This window comes from Engraulis encrasicolus, chromosome 21 (assembly GCF_034702125.1).
Source record: "Engraulis encrasicolus isolate BLACKSEA-1 chromosome 21, IST_EnEncr_1.0, whole genome shotgun sequence".
Taxonomy (NCBI): domain Eukaryota; kingdom Metazoa; phylum Chordata; class Actinopteri; order Clupeiformes; family Engraulidae; genus Engraulis; species Engraulis encrasicolus.
Window position 1 is genome coordinate 975902 of NC_085877.1, and position 23099 is coordinate 999000.

General features: G+C 41.8%; 1 protein-coding gene across 1 annotated transcript; it reads left to right on the top strand.

Annotated features, from left to right (window-relative positions):
* The first annotated feature begins 2724 nt into the window (after positions 1 to 2724).
* On the top strand, positions 2725 to 9181 carry LOC134437165 (E3 ubiquitin-protein ligase TRIM21-like). The gene is made up of 4 exons (XM_063186628.1): positions 2725 to 2756; positions 3015 to 3072; positions 7402 to 7449; positions 7741 to 9181. Exons 3-4 carry the CDS (start codon positions 7425 to 7427, stop codon positions 8286 to 8288), a joined length of 573 nt encoding a protein of 190 aa, XP_063042698.1. The 5' UTR covers positions 2725 to 2756; positions 3015 to 3072; positions 7402 to 7424; the 3' UTR covers positions 8289 to 9181.
* The last annotated feature ends 13918 nt before the right edge of the window (positions 9182 to 23099 follow it).

The following is a 23099-nucleotide window of genomic DNA, read 5'->3' on the forward strand; positions in this document are numbered from 1 at the left end:
TTTGTAGTGAAAGGGAGAGGAGTTGCCCAGTCGCTCAGAGCCCTAATTTATTACCCAAGAAGGTCTGGGTTCGAGTCCGGGCTGGGCAACTTACTCCCCTACACTACAGTCCACCACAGGAACATGTGGCGCAACGTACACCTCAGTAACAGGTGGGCTCTCAGGATCAGGCAGGTCATCAGAAACGTGCCAGCCTGGTGGCCCCTCGGTAAGATGGGCCTTCTAGCATGTCACTTTATAATCTCGAGGGATGAAATGGTAATGTAGAGGAACGTATCTGAATTAAATCATGTAATGCTGCATTTTTACACTCATCCCTGAAGGCCACAATGTTTGTAGACCTCTGGGGTCTTTAAAGCCCTCGGTGCACTTGGTGCGAGCCGCAAATTACGCACGTCACTGCAAGCAACCGACTGCACATGCTTGCTTTAAAAGCAGTAGACCAACACGCAAAATACTGACGGTGTCATCCTGGGGGCAGAGAGAACAGCATTGCGATCCGGTAATGTGGAACATAGACTGTAAACAAAACAAAATAAGGACTCCCTGGGCAAGGAGACGATACTGCTATACATTTGCAAGCTCCTTTGTCAAAGTGCAACAGGGAAGTATGATCGCAAATCAAATGTTTGTCATTTCGGACAAGCTCGAGACGGTCTTGAAAAGTTGCCGCCATCGTCGTTTTCTCAAGAAACTCGTATGGAACTGTGCAGTCTTTCTTACGATCGCCCCCAGCGAGTTTGAAGATATCACTCCTAACGCACGTGTTTGGTTGCAGTATCTAACACGCGTAGAATTGACATGAACTGCGCAAGTTAACGTGTTCATGCATGAATCGTGCCCGCGCACGCCTATCCTACAGCAAGCATACCACAGGCCTTAATTAAGTAAGGATGTGTTTATTAGAAGGCTTGCAACTGTCCACCATTTTTATTTTTGTTGCCTTGAGCTAGGGACACTATGGCACTTGGCTATTAAATATTTAAGTTGAGGACATCAAAGCTCATCAAGACACCTGGTACTTGATTTGTAGGCCTATATGATGTGTATGCTTGGACAAATTTCATCCTTGCATGACAATGAAGTCTATTCCATTTTGTTCTATTCTATTGTATTGTATTCTATGCTGTTCTATTCTATTCAAATCAATGAGTGCTACCGCACACAGTTAACCGAGGAGGTCTCAGAGAGAGAGAGAGAGAGAGAGAGAGAGAGAGAGAGAGAGAGAGAGAGAGAGAGAGAGAGAGTATTTGTGTTATGTGTGTTGGTAGAAAGAACAGTCAAATGCAATATTTCTAAACATGTGTCAGTGTGAATTCTGCCTCAATCATAGTAATAATGATTGTGCAACCATACCCAAAGCAAAATACAAGAGCACCACCAGTAAATGTTCACAGACTACTGCAATGTTATCTTGATGATCTTACTGCAGTCCTACAGACCACAACTGAACTTCATCTGCCAATGGGGGGGGGGGGTTGGGGCTTGTGTGACGGAGGTCATCTTGCACCTGTTCACCCCCCTCGGGGATCGAACGTGCGACCTCGTCAACTACAACGGTTCGGCAATGGGAGACACAGTACGATACCGCTGGGCCAAGAGACTAGTCTCTCGGCCCAACGGCACGAGACTGTATGAGGCTATCGGAGGGAGGTTTACCAACGTTCCACGCCAACTCTGTGCTAGTTAGCCTCCGTTACACTTGTTGATGCCAAAGGACTCTGACTCAATACAGACAGAAGGCCTCATTGAAATTAACAAGATTTGATCACACAGGTGATATACAGTATAGTATATATTCGCCAAGGTATTTTTTTTTTACACATTTATTTCATTGACTGTGGGCAGACAAATGTAGCCTATGTAAAATGGTATACACATTCAGAATGGCAAATAGTTAATCCTTACACTGGTGGTGTACGTAAGCTGGAAAAACACGTCTCACATCTTTTTCACACTTCCTGTTAAACTTTTTTTTTTTTTTAAACCAGTGAAAAGGCACGCCACAGATCTGGGCCATGACAGTCTCATACAGCCTCTTCCAGAATCAGTTTCATTCATAACCACCACTCCAAATTTAGTTACAATAGAAATGTCTGAAGGCATTGAACTGCAAGACGTTAGTGATGACCACCAACCAGAGGAGGAAAAGAGTGGTCGCAATCTCTGCAGCACTCCATCACAGAAGACAGAAAAATGCAGTTCAACTATCTGTAAGTAGGCCTATTGATATTTTATTTTAGTCCATTTAAATATTTGCCAATGAAGTAATAAGTAGAAAAAACACTCATAAGCACGTTTTTTTATTAGTTCGCTACAGGTGTGCTCTGGTTTGCCTGGGAGTGCTGTGTCTTTTGTTGACCATCTTCATCAGATTACTGTGGCTCGAAACAACATCAGAGATCAGTCAGATACAGGCCGAACACAAAATCCAGCTGGAGCTGTTGCAGAAAACCATCAAAAACATCACTGAAGATACACAAACATTTACTGCAAGTGAGTATTAAACTTACACTGTACCTGAACTTTTTTTTAAACATATATAATGGTGGTATCAATTTTTTGTGGCGGTAGGCCAATTAATTCTATTCTATATTCAATATATTCTATATAAAATTTGACTTTGCTTCATTATAACCTGGCTGTGTTGTTGTATTGGACTTTGCATCGTAGGTCTGAAAGACTTGCTCAGGTACAAGAAACTTGCTGAAGAGAAAGATCACCTGCAGCTCCAATGCAGCACCACAGAAGAACAGGTAAAGACTCACAACAACAACTTTACAATGGGAAGAAAAGTCATGCAAGTCAGCTCTTTTAGGTGTTACACTTTGTGACATGCTTCTATAATGGTGGTATCAATTTTTTGTGGCAGTAGGCATAAATGTCTAAGGCATTGGCCAATTAATTCTATTCTATATTCAATGTATTCTATATTCAGTGTATTATACTCTCTGGGAATAATGTGATCTCTGATTCTACTACATTGTTTGTTCTATTCTAATCTATAATCCCAGTTGGAGACCAAGTTCAGTGCTGAGAGAGAGGAACTACAAAGACGTCTTGCTGAACAAGGTGAATACAGAATTCATTAAATTCATTAACTGTTGTTATGTTTCTGTGGTGAGGTCTTGACCTGTAGGTGCACAGTAACCAAACAAGTTGACTCAGCTACAGGTGCTGTGTAGTCTTCACTATTGACAATTACACATCTGGACAACTTGTACATTTCACAGTATTTTCAATATAAATGAAATATTATTGGTTATGCAATATGACAAACTCCTCAGCAGTCCTGCAGTGCCACCGAGTGGACAATCTGACACACTACATGGGGTTCCAGCATTGCACTAAGACCACATGATGGGGCAGCCATGGCCTAATAGTTAGGGAGGTGATCTTAAAATCAGAGGGTTGCAGGTAAACAATACCCTGTAAAGAACTGTAAGTCGCTTTGGATGAAAGAGTCAGCTACAGTGGAATTAAATAATCATTAACTAAAAATGCCACACTGTTGTATAGACCCCTTTACTGTTTGTAAACAGATATGATGTAATTTGGCTTCATGCACATTGTTGGAGCTGAATCGACCACGCACCGTTCACTTGTACAGAAACTAGCAGGTGTTTTTTCAGAAATAAGAAAACGTATGGTGACGCTAACTTCAGATATGCAGTGGGCACCACAGACACTTATTCCTGATGTCCTCAGTCCAGTCAGTATGTTTAATGTCTTGTAACAACAAACATCTCCTATGCTTCTGGAACAGCCTCTTTCCTCTCGGAATAGCATAACAAGTGTAGCCTACTTTTCTGAATCCCTATTTTTATCATACACGCTTCAGGACGGCAGGTCTTCTCTCTTTAAAGGTGCACAGTGTAATATTTTTGGAATTTATATCCAGAATTAATGCTGCCCATTCACAAATGTCACCTTTTTTATGAATACTTACCACCACCACCAAATTTTAAGTAGTCATTATGACTGGGAAAATTGCACTTTTGAAAACGGGGATCTTCTCCATGGAAGGGCATTTTGAATTTCCAGAGATAGGCATTTTTTGCTGTAAAACTTACTGTACTTTGGTTATTCTAGTAAATATTGGTTTATTGTTTAGTAAATATTCATGGTTATTTTTCACACACCGCGCTCTTCCGTCTTGTTGGTGCGTCTCTGAAGTAATCTAGTAGTAAGTCAATGGATCGCACTCAGTTTTTCTTCTTTTCATGTTGTTTTTTATTTTATTTTAGCATTGCAGGGACTGACATGTCAGTTATTACAGTTACTTATTAAATATTCATGAAAAGATTTTTTTCAAATTTGGTAATAGGCAGTACATTTTCAATGAGCAACATAGTTGCAATACCCATCCTGGCCACATTCTACACAGTGCACCCTTAAGGCAGGCGCGGAGTGGCCGTCGGGAGATCGCGGACTTGTCCCGGTGGGCCGCGGCCGTGAAATGTAATAATGCGGCCGCACTGCGTTTCCAACCGGCCCTGAAATTTAAAGATGATACTTATAAGCACTGACTTCCCACTTTCCACTTCCTTATTCAGGAACAAAGCTGACTGGCCAGTATTTATACCGTATACCAGACGGCAATACCTCACTGACGGTGTCAAACAGTAAATTGGCCACACCCCTTCTCTACTGATAATTTTCATACACCGTATATCGCGGAAGTTTACAAGATCTTAGTAACACAGTTTCGTTTTCAGTATTTGAAGAACCTGTGATATGTATATTGGTTACCAAAGGATGGAAATATGAATAAATTATGATTTATTTTCCGATTTCCACACGACTGTTACAGTTTACAGTCTTTCCAGTCCTGATTCACTTGCTCTGTGGTTATTGACTTGGGTTACGAACAGACTCCACCAAGTGGTAAGGAAGATAACTGCACCTAACAGAAGCAAGATAACTGCACCTAACAGAAGCAATGGGTTTTGTTTTGATTTGTTAGACCTACCAGTATATCTCCTTATAGTCGAAATAATATTATTATCATACATATATTTATATGTGGTACATTTAGGATGTAGCCTATGTCTGAAGAAATGGAACAAAATAATTACCACACAAGATTCTGATGTGACCAGTGCTGGGTGTGTAGGCTAATAAGCTGTGGATTAAAGTAGAGTGATTGCAAGAAACAAAGACATTTGCTGCGAGAAGACAGCGTTTTAAGGTAGGCCTACACCGTTTGGTTATACATTTTGTTGACTTATGGTTGTGGTTTGAAGTAGCTAAGTTTGGCTTATTTGCTGCATGGTGGGTTTATTGCACAATGTAGACAGGCATTTTGTAAGCTATAGGCTACTATACTATATTTTGTAAGCCTACTCTTCTAAAAATCCCCACACCCAAAACTTTGTGCCCATGCTCATCCTGTCTTCCTTAAACGATATTTCAATTTCAAACTGTCAAAATGACAGTGGAGTGCACATTTGCATGGAACAGTAGCGTGATGTAGCCTAACCTAGGCCTATGAATGCTTTGGACTGTGATGATGGCTCCAGTGGTGTAGTCTACTTTTTGAAGTGGGTATACTGTATATTTGAGCATTTTTTGATGTGTGTATAGTCTACTGTATATATTTGTGCTATTGTAAATAATGGATCAATCAATTTTAAGTGGGTATACTGTAATCCCTGAAATTTTGAAATGGGTGCGTATATCTGCGTTTTACGTAGACTACACCACTGGCTGTGCATTTCATCAAGGTGTAGGCTACAATTCTCCACTTCAGGTTGATATTTTGACAACACTAATGTCCACATGTAGTACGACTGCAGATTTCGTGGCTTTTGTCTTTTTGGTTAGGAAACCATGTTCGCTTTGTTTTTGTTTTTTTTTAAAGAGGGCCGCCAAGGGGAAAATTCTCCCGGTGGGAAAAGGTGGGCCACTCCGCCCCTGCCTTAAGGTGTGCACTGTCTGTTCATGTTTGTGTGTGTTCACAGCCTGTTATACATGCAGCTTCCCCAGTCTCTATTTTACCCATGCCCTGTCGAGAGAGCGCAACCCATTCATTCTGAATGGAGTCTGCACTCCTCCGTTGGTGCCCCTACAGTGCAGTACCACCAGTCTCTCATAATATTCTTAAAACCTCTCTGGTGTGTTTGAATCAGTAATGCACATACACATTCAGTGATGACATGATATCTTAAAGGGTCAATTGTGGCAGACTCATCAGAAGTCCTGTAGTGCCACTCATAGGACTTTCAGACCGACCAGGGCTGCGTTTCCCAAAAACCCTTAGCCTAAGTAGTAGGCCTACTTAAGCCTAAGTAGTACTTAAGTATGAGGGGCCCCCTAGGCAATATATCACATCACTAAAAGTTTATGCATACAATCATTTTATAGGCCTACGTACAATATTTTTTTCTTGCACATGCAAATAAAATGGTTCCGCTAAAAGCATTCGCAAGGTAAAATACTGTATGTATAGACTTTTACTAATGATGTGAGACCTATACCTAATATTGCCTAGGCGGCCCCTCATACTTAAGCACTACTTAGGCTTAAGTACTACTTCAGGGTTTTTGGGAAACGCAGCCCAGAACGGAGCCGGAGCATTGAGCCCGCACCAGTTACATTCGGCACTTAAGTGCTTATCTGCGAACCGCCCGTGACCGCCCATGACTGTGTTACCCGGATGAACCTGCTGACGGCCACGCTGTTGTCACGGTTCGCGGAGAAAAACCTAGTATTTTGCAGTTCGCATTGCGAACCAACTTTCCAGTTTGCGAACGCTAAAATCTGTGGCATGAACACGACGGCCGGTTCGCAATTAGGTGCGGGAACGGGCACCTGCACGGTTCTCAGTCGGCCTGAATGCGCTATCAGTGGACAAGCTGACTCACTGCATGGGGTTACATGGGAACAGCACGACACTAAGACCACATCACATGATGATCCAGTAGCTGTAGTGGAGTCCCTCATAGAATCAGCTTTAAAATTTAGTTTGAGCTTGTTGATCACCAACCTGTTACACACACAACACCACAGCTGCGTATCAGGCATTTCGGAAGCATTGATGACTTATGGCCAACACTGACATATGGACCATTATAGAATGTCCAAAGAATAAACATCTTCATTACAGTATTTATGAATATGAAATACATACAGTATATTTAGTCTGAAAACCCACACACCACAGCACATGTAAATTAACCTGATTTACATCATCTGGCTGCCTGCGTTCAGCAACTACACGCGGCGGGGGGCTTCCCCTCCCTCCCACACCCGGCATACCAGAGGACAAGAGTCAGGTAACATGTAAATGGGACTAATGATGATTCAACTTGTTCCAGAATGGCTGACAAATCACCATGAAATGCATCCTGCATGTCCTTTATGTCCTATTTCTTTCACTGATTGGTTCTTTTCTACCAGTGTTGTCCTCAGAATCACATGACATGACAAACATTAAACAACATGCAGGTAAGTGTGTTGTTAGTAGGCTATCTATTATCACTAGTATCATATATGTTTCCCTGCAAAACAGCAATACATTACAATAAAATACAGGCTGAATTACAATAGACGGCAGGTTGAACTATAATGACTATATAACTTAGACACTACTTTTCATTGCAATTACCGTTGTGTAAGCCTACATTTACCTTCTTTTTAACTTGTTTTGATATATTTAGGAGTTACACAGTCAAATTGTGATTCTAATGAACAAGGTCACATATAGGAATTGACCCTCATTTCTACCTTGTCAACTAGTGGATGTGACCCTGGATCCTGATACAGCACAGCCCTATCTCAACCTGTCTGCTGATGGGAAACAAGTGAAGCATGGAGACACACGACAGAATCTCCCAGACACTCCAAAGAGGTTTAATCAGAGTGAAAATGTGTTGGGAAAAGAGGGCTTCTCCTCTGGAAAATTCTACTATGAGGTTCAGGTTAAGGGGAAGACTGCGTGGGTTATAGGAGTGGTCAAGGAGTCTGTTGACAGGAAGGGACATATATACCTGAATCCTAGATATGGTCTCTGGACAATATGGCTGAGAGATGGGACCTACACGGCTAATGCAAATCCCGCTCTTAACCTCTCTCTGAAGGGGAAGCTCCAAAGGGTGGGGGTGTTTGTGGACTATGACGCAGGTCTGGTCTCATTTTATGATGCAGATTGCTGGAAGCATGTCTACTCATTTAGCAAAGCACCCTTCACTGAGAAAATCTATCCATTCTTCAGCGCTGGTGGTAATGAGGAAGGTAATTCTGCCCCTCTTATAATCTCACCAGTTCAAGTCTGCCCCATCAAGTAAATAGGACATGCATCAATACAAGTGTCACATGCAATAATCATGTTAAGTGTATAGTAATCATGAAAGTGATTTATCTATTGGATTTAGCAATGATGGCTCAGACCATGATGGCACCAATCCAATTGTCAATATATTGTACAGAATGCACAATGTCAGTAACAAATAGGGTAATTTCTCACTCATCCAGATGACAACTATGGAGTTATTGTGACACACTGCATGCACCATTAACAGCTGATTTATTCGAGGCTATCTTGATGAATATTAAGATAGACAATAAGATAGACAATTACCCTCAGTCTTTTTTTCAGGAAACTTTAAGTTCACAACACTGCATCCGTGAGTAGATAGTGAGTAGATAGTAGCAACATTGGGTGGGTCCTGCCATGGCCAACCGGTAGGGCACTCGTCAGACGTGCGTCCGACCCGGGTTTGATTCCCGGCCTGGGTCCTTTGCTGACACATTCACATTTCTCTCCCCATTCGCTTCCAGGCTACTTCTCAAACTGTCCTGTCAAATGTGGGTGGGCAGCCGTGGCCTAGTGGTTAGAGAGTTGGTCTTTCAATCTAGGGGTTGCCGGTTCGGATCCCCCCTGACCTCTCCCTACACCTCCATCCATGGCTGAAGTGCCCTTGCGCAAGGCACCTAACCCCACATTGCTCCAGGGACTGTGACCAATACCCTGAAAAATAGTAGTTGTAAGTTGCTTTGAACAAATGAAAGCGTCTGCTAAGTGAAATGTAATGTAATAATGTAATGTAATAATGTCAAATAAAGTCGTAAAAGACAAAGAATCTATCAAAAAAGATAGTAACATTTTTGCAATCTCAATATAGCATACTGTATCCAAATTACCTGCCAGCATTATTTGTTACATAATAAATATTGTAAATTGATAAATAAATAAACATATTTGCACCATGTTGTGGAAAAATGTGTCTTGTCCCGGTCTTAATCATGGAGGTAAAAATCCAGTTCCTCTCATAATCGCCACTATGTACTATGTATGCCCCATCAAGGTAATAGCATATGAAGGGTCACATATCTTTTTTTTGGTGGGGGAGGGGGTGTCAAATGTACCATTTTCTGTAGGCCCTACCAATTTATCTGTAGGGTCTTCTCAGTCTTCCTCTCTGTCAACTTGTACAAAATTCAAATCCCAAAATCTGGTGTAAAATAGTTGACAGTGTCATTTCGCCTATTGCATTAAATGGATGGGAAATATGGGCGGACATTTTGGACACATCTACAATTCAGGGAAGGAAATACTATAAATTCCCAAGTTTTTAAAACCCAAGAGGTTAGCCCTATAATAGGCCTACCAATCCCCTTAGTCAGTTGGTTCTGAAGTTAACTAAACTTCCTAACACACTAACCCATCAACGTCAGACCATCCCTGTTGTGCAAAATCAAAGTAAAAGAAATTATGAACCAATGTATACTAATCTGGAACACTGCAGAATCAGACCAAATCACAATCCGAATTACTGTACAATGTTATCTAAGACTTAGACTAAAAAGAAATGATGAATACAAAGATACAAAAATGATACAGAGGGGTCATTTCACATTTCACACTTTGGGACCCGACCGACACGGATTTCAATCATACGTGCTGTGCCTGTTTAGTAGCAAGGTAGCACCCCAGAACTGCATTTTTGTTAATCTGACACCAATATTAAGGGAGAAACAGACTAGCAAAGGTTTACATGTGAGGGTAGGACACTATGCATTCAGCCTTGATTATATCAGTCAGTGTAAGGGGTCTGACACACCAAGGCGGTAAAGCGGCGCGGAACGGCCACGGTTTTTACCGGCGTCAGTGAAAATACATTGAAACCTATCTGTCCTTACACACCAACCGGCGGTAGTCGGGCGTCAGCGGCGCGGGAGCCGGCTCCGCGCCGCGCTGCATTTGGAAAATAGAACTCGAGCGTATTTTTCACGCCGGCGACCGGCGGTGTCTCATTCAAATGAATGGCAAAGTAGCATGCTAGCTTTAGCTGTGGGGAGAGTTTTGAATAGGACTGGCCGCGCACGCCGACGCTGTCAGTGTGCAAGGCAGAGAAAAGCACGCCGGCCAAAACTAAGCAGAAAGACCGCGTTCGTCCCGTGACCGTTCCGTTCCGCCTTGGTATGTTTTGGCCCTAAGTCACAAAAGGATTTCTGAGATATTGCTTGAAAGCTCTTTTCTGGCTCTACAAATTACTCAAACAGCATGGAATACTGTAAGGTCATAAACAACACCTGAAAATGGGGTGTTTGGTTCTTTATTCATTTCAGAGATAATGGGACATAAAGGTTGAAATGAGTTGTAATGAAGTAGTAATAGAGTCGTGTCAGGGACAGGGCTGGACTGGTCATCTAGCATAACGGACATTTTCCCGGTGGGCCCTGCACCCATGTCGGTCCCTATTCCAGGTACTCAAAAACTACACTGCTTCTGCCCATTGTCAATGGACACAGTGGAAGCTACCCATTTTAAGCATTCAGAGAAGGCAGGGTTGAAAGAATAAGCTCAGTAAAGGATTTTTTTAAAATGTTCAAGCATCAAAGGGTATGTTGTAGCTGTATATGATGGCAACTAGTGGCTAGCATGTGTTGAGGAATGTATGCCGAGCACTGGAGAGGTGAAACTGAACTTCCTGCATCCTCATGGACCATCTCATGGACCATCCTTCACATACTGACATGACATGCTGTCATGTTATATTACTATGGTATCACCATATTATTACTAGGTGAATTGTATGATGCCATATTTTTTGAGTCCCATTGTCTCTGAAATGAATAAAGAACCAAACACCAGCATTTCAGGTGTTGTTCATGACATTGCAGGCTATGTTTAGACAAGGAACTGGCCATTTAAAATATACGTTTTTTTGATATTCAATTTTTAATTTATGATAATTCATATTCTGAGGGTTGTTGTGTTCCTTGCTGTTTGTGTAATTTGTAAAACCAGAAAAAAGAGCTTTCAAATAACACCACGGACATATTTTTTGTGACTTACACTGACTGATATAATCAAGGCTGAATGCATAGTGTCCTACCCTCATATGTAAACCTTCGCCCTTTCTCCCTTAATATTGGTGTCAGATTCACACAAATGCAGTTCTGGGGTGCTACCTTGCTACTAAACAGGCACAGCAAGTATGATTGAAATCAGTGTCAGTCGTGTCCCAAAGTGTCTGATTTCACGTGAAATGACCCAGAGATACAAAGCAGAGACAGATCCTTACCAAGTACAGCAAGTTATGTGAACACACTCTAGCTGAGGAAAGACGTTGTGCGAGATCAACGTGGGGCTGGATTGTCTGGGGATGACAGATAAACAGCGGTTCACGGCGGCTAGAGGAGACACATGGTGCGTCTTAAGTTCAATTTTACACTTTGGAAATTAGTACACTGCACTACGGTTCGACGAGACCATCATCCCGTCGCACTAAAATATCGATGCATGCACTTTTTGGGCTATGTTATGGAGCTATAGTGCCATAGACCTACCGGCGGAGTGATCTACACTAGTAGCGCACTGATACCGTGCATTCAGACAGTAGGCTAAATACATTGAGTAAACCATTCTTCAACTCATTCTTGTGCGTGATTGTATTCTCAAACACTTCAGCTACGGTTGTGCAAGGTGTTTCAAATCAAGTCAATTTGTGAGTGCGGTGAGCACTCCAAGAAACCATCCCCAGTCAATCGAGCCCCACGTTGATCTCGCACAACATTACCAAAAAACAACAAACATGGCTACGAAGAGATCAGCGGATATGTGGTCACTGTACGACTGATGAGGTTGACACTGAGATGCACTTTATGCTTTACTGAAAATATGAACAACTTGGTAGCATGTGCGTGTGTGTGTGTTTAATATTCTTAACAGCGCCAGTTACGGTAAAGGCGGATTCATACTTAGCGTAACTGGCGCTAACCTCATTCATACCTCCCTCCCTCGCGACGATGGCGTGCGCTCAAAATGACGTCACACACCCCTCCGCAAGCTGCCACGGTGCGAGGTCGTGCATGCCACATTTTTTGTAACTTGGCGTGCGCCACCAGCGACCATGCAGGTAGGCAGATAAAGCAGGAGTTGCGAAGAGAGGCTACAGCTACTGTATGCTACTACAGAATGGACCCTGTATCATTTTGAGGATAATAAAATGTCCTAGAGAGTTATTTTATCTTCTCCTTTAAATGTTGTTCAGTGAAACAATTGTTTACTTTGTTCAGAAGCACGTTGTGTTTGGCGATCTATTTATAAATTCTGCAGCCAGAACAATGCTCTCACATGGTCTTGGAATGATCTGGCAATGTAGGCTACAACAAAAATCTATGTTTCATTGTGGTAAGTCATAAGTCAGACGTTCAGTAGCCCTACAGCAGCTGTGTTTGGCTTTCTATTTTTATACACGCTGCGAGTTGCGACAGATGCTGCTGTTTCTCTCATGAACAGCAGAGGGCACACTTCCGAAATGCAAGCAAAAGCCTGTAAATGGCGCTTTTGACTATGCGTGTTCTGCCACATTTTAATGGTTCTCGCGCCAAATGCGCCGAAGTGCGCACGTTAAGTATGCAGAGCCCTTTAGTATGAATCCGCCTTTAGTGTTCTTAATGTTCCTTATCGACCGTAATGTTCTGTTACCCATTTTGATGTTATCTGTAAGCATTGGCAACACAAACAGGCATGCCAATAAAGCATATTTAAATTGAATTGAATTGGGAGACAGAGAGAAATAATTTGTGTAGCCTATATTTGTGTTTTGTGTGTTAGTGTGTATAAAGAACAGGCCTAAATGCAAATTCTAAACATGTGTCACTGTGAATACTGCCTTAAAGGATTTATCCGGAGTTGGAACAAGTTTGCCTCATTTTTGCATGTTTGGGATGAAATACAGTCAGTCTAGAGCAAAATCAAGGCAAAAGGATGCATTTTGAGACAGTTTGATAATATCACGTTAGCCTCGTTAGCCATATCAGCTATGCAATATGATAGAATGGGGGCATCATATCTCGGCGGTTACACAATACACACATTTCAAAAACACAACATTTTAAAGTCTTGCACAGCTCAAAACAACAAATATGTTGAGGGTATCCATTCATAAACCGAAGTGTCTGCAGAATGTGTTTTGTGAAGCCAATAGCCTATCTACCGTTACGGTCAAGCCAACTTTTTGAGACAAAAGTCCACAAAAGTAGATTGCAGAGTGCGTCGCGTCATCAGCTGTGGTTACGCGCTCTGGAAATAATCATAGCTCTGTAATAAGCACGGACTTAACACATTTGATGTGGACAAGTTTTTGGGTGGTATTGTAGATAGTATTGATGTGAAGAGTGTAGGCATACCGAATTATGTGTTAGCCTAGGCTAAATATTATTTTTGGTGCTTTTGTGTGAAAAAGACCTTGTGCCATAACCCCAATGCAGGGCGCCCCTCCAGCTGTTTCGCTCGCTATCACAGTCGACTTGAACATTTGGTGATGTGTCAGTGCATCGCAAGGCACAGAGAGATATGCACGAACAAGCCTACTGTTATGTTCAACATTGGACCGAGAGCTTCGAGGCGGCTGCTCAACTTCGGAATCTCGAAGTGTATATAGCCTATTTTCTTCCAACCGTCATTATCAGCTGTCAAACTGGAGCGCACGGCACCCTAAAAATGCAGCGTTTTTTTTAGGCCTAATTGTTCATCGGTGTCCACAAGAACGTTTACTTTTGGGAAAATAAAAAACTTTTATTCAAACTTTAGAAAGACAATCTACCTTAAACAGACTACCTTAAAATCTATGAATTATAACTTGTAACCCCATTTTGTTGATGAATTGCACAGTTTTCAATGTAGATGTCTTAAATAAAAATATGAACCGATGGCTGATGTAAAAATAAATAGTTTTGAGACAATTAGGCTACTTGTTTAGTTGTTAACCATTATTTGTGAAGGTGCACCATGGTTTAAAACATTTAACATTGACTTAGCCAGGGCTGGACTGGCAGTATGGCATACCGGGCATTTTCCCAGTGGGCCGACGCCCCTAGAGGGCCGATGGCCCCTTAAATTTTTTTTAAATTTTTTTTTACAAAAGAGACCGGCGGCCCACGATGTCATTTTGACGGCCCTCGGGCAGGGCGGTTCTAAGGGGTGGCAGGGGGTGGCATTTGCCAGAAATATGATATGCCAGCCCAGGTGCCCCCTCAGATATAATAGACTATAGGCCCTGCAAAAAACGTGTAGCCCGCCCATGAAATCGCGGTTCAACAAAACATCGGTTTTTTTCCCCCACACACTCTGATGCATGTTTGTGTAGACATAATGGCTGTGGACTGGGACATGTGGGGTACCATTCGAAAGCTTACATTCTCCTCTTTGGTATGCATGATATTCGTGATATTCTTTTATATCCTGAGGAAGACAAAGTCTCAGAGAAAATGCACTGTATTTCATTCATTTGGTTTTCCTTTTCCAAGTTGAATGTATACCATGGAGATTTGTAAGTATATGCCTATGCTCTACAGTCCATGTGATAAATATATAGATTTGTTTTGATAGGCTACATGGAGATTAATGTTAAACTTTATGGTTAATTCCTGAGACTTCATTTTATTCCTCCTGTAAATTCTGCTCATTTTTAAGACCACAAAAAACTCATCTGGCTAGTCAAGCATGGTAGTGGGACTGACATGGTGTGGGGATGTATGAATGCAGTCAACATTGGAAATCTGAAATACACCTAAAGAAGCATGTGTGTCAACATGCACTGTGACTGCAGAAGCAGATCATGATACTCTCCATAGGATTTCATTCAAAACTCACACCCATCTATGGTAGCCAGGTGCAGACTCAAAATGTACAATTTCAATGTACTGAAAGGTTGAAACACACACTGATGACCTCCCTTTTAATCCCTTTTCATTTCGAAATGAAAAAATGAATGTAGTTGCTGCCAAAGGTGGTTCTACAAAGTAGGTCCTATTAAGCAAAGGCTGTGAATACTTTTGTAAATATGATTTCTTTGTTTTTTGTTTTTATAAAATTTCAAAACTGTCAAGACCACCTGTTTTGTGTAGGATTTTGACAACAGAGATTCATTTGTAGTATTTTGGAATAAAGCGGTAAGATAATAAAATATGAAAAAAGTGAAGCGCTGTGAATACTTTCCGGATTGACTGTATTTGTGCTATTCAAAATAATGGAACAATCAATTTTAAGTGATGAAATCCCTGGAATTTAGAAGTGGGTATACTCCGTATATCCGTGTTGTACGTAGACTAGGCTACACCACTGAATCCCACCAACTCGAGTCATCCTGCACATGAGACCGCTTGCTCTCGCAGCTTATGTCTAGGTTGTCAATCATGTGGGCAGAACGAGAGAGAGCGAGAGAGCTCGAGGCTCTCGGTCCAAAGTTGAACAGCACAGTTAATAGGCTACACCAGTGTTCGTGCACATCTCTCTGTGCCTTGCGATGCACTTACACATGACCAAATGTTCAAGGCGACAACGATAGCGAAACAGAGCTGATAGAGCACGAAAAAAAAAAACTTGAAAATTCGTGGTGCATTCACGTTATTGTCCGTTTTTCGTGGTTGGGCTACGCTTCCGCTGCCTATTCATTTGGGGAGGGGGTGCTGACAGAACACTGCTGATACACTCGGGACTCAAATAATTCGACGCCCTTTCGGTACTTACGCCTTATGTCAAACGACCCTAAACCTAAACCTAACCCTAACCTTAACCCTAAACCTAAACCTAACCCTTGGATTTGCGTCGTAAGACCACTCATTTTCGACACGCAAGAAACGTTATTTTAGCTTTTGTGCAAAACTGTGTTAGAGACTACACGTGCGCCTCGCATATCTGACGTGAACCGAGGCACAGCCAACCCTACCGCTGCACCGTGGCTTAAGTGGCTGCACGTCGGACATGCGACATCTGTTGTGTAGTCCAAATAATTACATATTTTTGCACACACACACAACTCAAAAATCGCTTGCCAAGTGAAGTCAACAAGCACACCATTGGTTGTTATTAAAGGAGAATTCCGGCCAGTTTGGATTAATATCCCATCTTGGGTGGACCGAGGGAAAGGGATGAAAGGCAAAACCGCGAGAAATTTTCATGCCTGCTGCGCAAAGTTGTTCAATTGCGCTGTTTTCGGTTAAAACCTGACCCTTCGGGCACGTAATTGACCTGTTTTAAAGCTCCTAGCTTTAAACGCTTTGGCCGTGGTGTGTGGGTCCATACAAGTCGATCTAGTGGTTCACATTTCCATTAGGTAGCACAGGTACGATACAACAGGAGTTTTCGAAAGTGGCGCACCTACCTCTTTCAGCTTCCGCCTTCCAACTACGTCCGCAAAATGGTTCGCCAAAGTGATACTTCATAGTAATCCATTTTATTTTTGTCCACCAAAGACGAGCCACAAGAAACATATTCACATGTTTTCATGCCCTGAGTTGTTATTGTCGCGCAGATTCACTTCTCTGTCACTGAACGCAGTGTAGTGACGTCACGGTGTCACATGACTCCTGGAAGGAATAATTCTTTATCTGTAACAAATATTCTGGTTCGAAAAAGATAACCATGGCCACCAAACTCTTCAATTGAACTACCCCAACGGAGGATCCATCTCAAAATATCAAACAGTATATTACGACAGCGCCTCTCTTTCTCGCTTATGTATAATAACTGGAAGAGCGAATGGCGTTCCTTCCAGGAGTCATGTGACACCGTGATGCAGGCGCGGAGTGGCCGTCGGGAGATCGGGGACTTGTCCCGGTGGGCCGCGGCCGTGAAATGTAATAATGCGGCCGCACTGCGTTCCCAACCGGCCCTGAAATTTAGGGATGGTACTTATAAGCACTGACTTCCCACTTTCCCCTTCCCTGTTACGGAATTGAGCTGACTAGTTAGTATTTATACCGTATACCAGACGGCAATACCTCACTGACGGTGTCAAACAGTAAATTGGCCACACCCCTTCTCTACTGATAATTTTCATACACCGTATATCGCGGAAGTTTACAAGATCTTAGTAACACAGTTTCGTTTTCAGTATTTGAAGAACCTGTGATATGTATATTGGTTACCAAAGGATGGAAATATGAATAAATTATGATTTATTTTCCGATTTCCACACGACTGTTACAGTTTACAGTCTTTCCAGTCCTGATTCACTTGCTCTGTGGTTATTGACTTGGGTTACGAACAGACTCCACCAAGTGGTAAGGAAGATAACTGCACCTAACAGAAGCAAGATAACTGCACCTAACAGAAGCAATGGGTTTTGTTTTGATTTGTTAGACCTACCAGTATATCTCCTTATAGTCGAAATAATATTATTATCATACATATATTTATATGTGGTACATTTAGGATGTAGCCTATGTCTGAAGAAATGGAACAAAATAATTACCACACAAGATTCTGATGTGACCAGTGCTGGGTGTGTAGGCTAATAAGCTGTGGATTAAAGTAGAGTGATTGCAAGAAACAAAGACATTTGCTGCGAGAAGACAGCGTTTTAAGGTAGGCCTACACCGTTTGGTTATACATTTTGTTGACTTATGGTTGTGGTTTGAAGTAGCTAAGTTTGGCTTATTTGCTGCATGGTGGGTTTATTGCACAATGTAGACAGACTTTTGTAAGCTATAGGCTAATATACTATATTTTGTAAGCATACTCTTCTAAAAATCCCCACACCCAAAACTTTGTGCCCATGCTCATCCTGTCTTCCTTAAACGATATTTCAATTTCAAACTGTCAAAATGACAGTGGAGTGCACATTTGCATGGAACAGTAGCGTGATGTAGCCTAACCTAGGCCTATGAATGCTTTGGACTGTGATGATGGCTCCAGTGGTGTAGTCTACTTTTTGAAGTGGGTATACTGTATATTTGAGCATTTTTTGATGTGTGTATAGTCTACTGTATATATTTGTGCTATTGTAAATAATGGATCAATCAATTTTAAGTGGGTATACTGTAATCCCTGAAATTTTGAAATGGGTGCGTATATCTGCGTTTTACGTAGACTACACCACTGGCTGTGCATTTCATCAAGGTGTAGGCTACAATTCTCCACTTCAGGTTGATATTTTGACAACACTAATGTCCACATGTAGTACGACTGCAGATTTCGTGGCTTTTGTCTTTTTGGTTAGGAAACCATGTTCGCTTTGTTTTTGTTTTTTTTTAAAGAGGGCCGCCAAGGGGAAAATTCTCCCGGTGGGAAAAGGTGGGCCACTCCGCCCCTGCCGTGACGTCACTACACTGCGTTCAGTGACAGAAGTGAATCTGCGCGACAATAACAACTCAGGGCATGAATGTGAATATGTTTCTTGTGGCTCGTCTTTGGTGGACAAAAATAAAATGGATTACTATGAAGTATCACTTTGGCGAACCATTTTGCGGACGTAGTTGGAAGGCGGAAGCTGAAAGAGGTAGGTGCGCCACTTTCGAAAACTCCTGTTGTATCGTACCTGTGCTACCTAATGGAAATGTGAACCACTAGATCGACTTGTATGGACCCACACACCACGGCCAAAGCGTTCAAAAGGGTTTTAATGCACGCTTAGGAGCTTTAAAACAGGTCAATTACGTGCCCGAACGGTCAGGTTTTAACCGAAAACAGCGCAATTGGAACAACTTTGCGCAGCAGGCATGAACATTTCTCGCGGTTTTGCCTTTCATCCCTTTCCCTCGGTCCACCCAAGATGGGATATTAATCCAAACTGGCCGGAATTCTCCTTTAATTCTGAGGCACAGCATATGTGTGATCGACGGGGAAATGCGAGGTGGGTTGGAAAATAGCTTTGATCAGTCCATTACAGCCCAGTCAAAAGTGTTTGCGTTCCCAGCCCCACAAGCCACCCGGAAGGGTTGGAGACTTAGGTGCCCCATAGGAAGCATCAGGGAAGCATGCTATGACACTTATGCGAGGGTCGGAGTGTGGAACAGGTCATAGGACAGCGTGAATGTTTGTCAGCTGCACATTACCCCCAGTAATTACTGCTGACCAACAGCTGCCGTTAATTTGGCCACAAATTATCCATCATGGTGTCGCCCCCACTGACCATGCGCAAGGGAGTACGGAAATTGTTCGGGGTGGAAATTAAAAAAGAAAACATCACATAAGACAAGTCTCATTGGCATTATTAAAAAGAAGACTTCATGGAGAATGAAGAAAAAAATAAAATAAAAATCTGTGGACAATCCCACAAGGTGTTTTGGTGCTCTGATTTGTCAGACTTGTAAGGTCTTCTGGTCAAACACTGATGGGGTTTCCTTTCTATTTATAGATTTTTATGGGAGTGTTTCTACTTGTATCTACAAGGGGAAAAAATCATGAGGCTATGTTGGGCACAAATATGTCTTCTGAAGGCCTAAACAGAGCACAGCCAAAAACTCCAGTACAATTTCTATCATCTTTGAGGGAATGCTATGACGATGCAGGATCATACACACCAAAACTGACAGTTTTGCAACAAACTATTCCTATCTATGTACCAGCATGCCAAATTTGAGCTTCCTACATGGTTTAGTTGTGAACTTTGACAAAAAAAGAGTGTGAACAAAATGGGCACCCCCCTCCCCCAGTGAAATTGGCTGTAACATGGAGAGTATACATCTTACATTCAAATTAAGTAACAGTGTTTCTCTTAAGTACCATGGGTACACTCAGTAATATTTTCAGAATTTTTTGAGACCTAAGTGCGCGGGCTCCTGTTGATTTGGCGTGGAATGACCCGAAAGCGAGTGCAGCTGTATCCATTACTCGCACCCATTAGTTCACATCACAATATGCTTACACTGATGGTTGACGGAAGATGGAAAAATATGTTTCACACCTTGTTTCACACTTCCCGTTGAACGGTTTTAAGCTGTGAAAAGGCACGCCACAGATCTGGGCCATGACAGTCTCAGACAGCCTCTTCCAGAATCAGTTATATTTACTGCTAGTCCAAATTCAAGAGTTAAAATAGAAATGTCTGAAGGCATTGAACTGCAAGACGTTAGTGATGACCGCCAACCAGAGGAGGAAAAGAGTGGTCACAATCTCTGCAGCACTCGATCGCAGGAGACAGAAAAATGCCGTTCAACTATCTGTAAGTAGGCCTATTGGTATTTTAATTGTCCATTTAAATAAAGTAATAAGTAGAAAAACACTATATGCATGTTTGTTACTAGTTCGTTACAGGTGTGCTGTGGTGTTTCTGGGAGTGCTGTGTCTTTTGCTGGCCATCTTCATCAGATTACTGTGGCTCAAAACTACATCAGAGATCAGTCAGATACAGGCCGAACACAACAACCAGCTGGAACTGTTGCAGAGGACCGTCAAAAAATTCACGGAAGTCAAACAGACAGTTACTGCAAGTGAGCATTAAATTTAAAATCTACCTGATCTCTTTTTAACAGGAAGGAGCATCAGACATCGACTAATTAGTCTAATTTTCGGTTAACTTGATTTCCTTGCACTTAATCTTCCTGAAAAGCACCAAAGTTAAGGTGAAGATTTTAATCTATAAATTTAGTCTATAACAAAGGTGGACAATACATTAGTCCAAACCTGAGTAGCCTGTTTCAGTATAGTAAACATTTGGCCAAAATATGACTTTTGCTTCACGATAACCCGGCTGTGCTGTTGGTCTGTTGTCTTGACTGTTACCGTTGGACTTTCCATAGTAGGTCTGAAAGACTTGCTCCGGTACAAGGACGTCGCTGATGAGAAAGATCAGCTGCAGCTCCAATGCAGCACCACAGAAGAACAGGTAAAGACTCACAACAACAACTTGACAATAGGAAGAAAAGTCATGCAAGTCAGCGTGTTTACTTGTCACACTTTAAATGGTGGAGTTCAAATGTTCTGGTGGTAGGCATAGGCTATGGCTACATGTCCACTGCAATTAATTCTATTCTATATTCAGTGTATTCTACATTGTTTGTTTTATTCTAATCTATAATCCCAGTTGGAGACCAAGTTCAGTGCTGAGAGAGAGGAACTACAAAGGCGTCTTGGTGAACCAGGTAAAGACAGAATTCAATTAATTCATTGTTGTTATGTTTCTGGGGTGAGGTCTTGACCTGTAGGTGCACAGTAACCAGATATATTGACTCAGATACATGTACTGTGTACTTCATTATTGACTATTAGACATTTTGACAAATTTAGAATTTTGACAATGTGTGCATTTCACTGTATTTTCTCTAGAAATGAAATATTATTGGTTATGCAATATGACAAACTCGTCAGAGATCCTGCAGTGCCACCCAGTGGACAAGCTGACACACTACATGTGGTTCCAGCATTGCACTGAAGACCACATCATGGGGCAGCAATGCCCTAATAGACGGGGAGGAACGGTAGCCTACCATGCACCCCCCCCCCCCACAACAAAACGCCATATGATTTTTTTTGATCGTCAAGATGTCCTGAATAAGAATTTGAGTGGTAACAGTAATATAACTCACTCCCACTATACTTTTTCACATCATATTGTATATGACCCCAGAATGCTCAATGCATTCTAGTAGTACACTGCCAAGTCCTCTAGAGCCATGATTCAGTTGGTTATCATAGCTTATGATATACCATATGAAAGCTTGGAGTCTGCAGTATACATATATAAAACTGTATTTAGTGTAGCTTTTTGCATAGCAACGGTTGCTAGGCAAAGCATCTTCCTTAACAACCAGCATCAGTGACACAGTTCCTCTCTGATTACATTGCGCTATGATGTCTGGATCTAGACCACTTTTCCAAGGTTCAACATGACTTGTTTAAACCTCCAAGATGTCCTTAATAAGAATTTGAGTGGTAACAGTAATATAACTCATTCCTACTATACTCTTGTACATCATATTGTATATGACTCCAGTACGCTCTACACGTTTTAGTTCTATGTAGTAGTAAACTGCCAAGGCCTCTACAGCCATTTTGCAGTTGGTTATCATAGCTTGTTATGTACCATATGAAAGCTTGGAGTGTGTAGTTTATGAATATTACATAGTGTAGGCCTATCTATGACATTTGTCAAGTCAAGTCAAGTCAAGTAGGTTTTATTGTCAATTTCTTTACATGCACTGGTCATACAAAGAATTTGAAATTACATTTCTTGCTTTCCCATACAGACATAGACTAATCTAGGTAAGGACATAGACAGTATAGACATAGACAGTACTTATACATGGACTTAAGACAGTATGGACATAGACAGTGCTCATACAGACATTTAAAGTGCAAGACTGGACAACAGAAGACTTGTAGAGGACATACATTAAGAGGTAATTGTTGTGCTTTTGTGCTTTTCCTAAAAAGTCCTTTATAGCGTTCTGACATAGTAATAGTAGCATTTTGAAGAAAAATAAATATTAAAAAGGTCTGTCAAGTACACCAGCAGCAGTGTGTGTGTGTGTGTGTGTGTGTGTGTGTGTGTGTGTGTGTGTGTGTGTGTGTGTGTGTGTGTGTGTGTGTGTGTGTGTGTGTGTGTGTGTGTGTGTGTGTGTGTGTGTGTGTGTGTGTGTGTGTGTGTGTGTGTGTTTAGTGCAGGTAGACTAGTGTGCTTTGGGAAGATAGACTTGGTTTATGATATGATGTCTGAGAGAATTAATTAGCGCATCATAATTAGGAATGGGATTTATCCGCCCTCCAAAACTGCTTTGAAATAACTGACTGTGATATTTTTAAACAAGTTGCCACCAACAACAACCAAATAGACATTGAGGAGTATAAAGATACAATCACATCCTACATCACCAAATGCATAGACGACGTTACAGACACAAAAACAATAATCACTCGAGCCAAC

Coding starts and splice junctions, on each gene's coding strand:
- LOC134437165 (XM_063186628.1), top strand. CDS start 7,425: ATGACAAACATTAAACAACATGCAG. Junction 7,450..7,740: donor AAACATTAAACAACATGCAG/GTAAGTGTGTTG, acceptor CTTGTCAACTAG/TGGATGTGACCCTGGATCCT.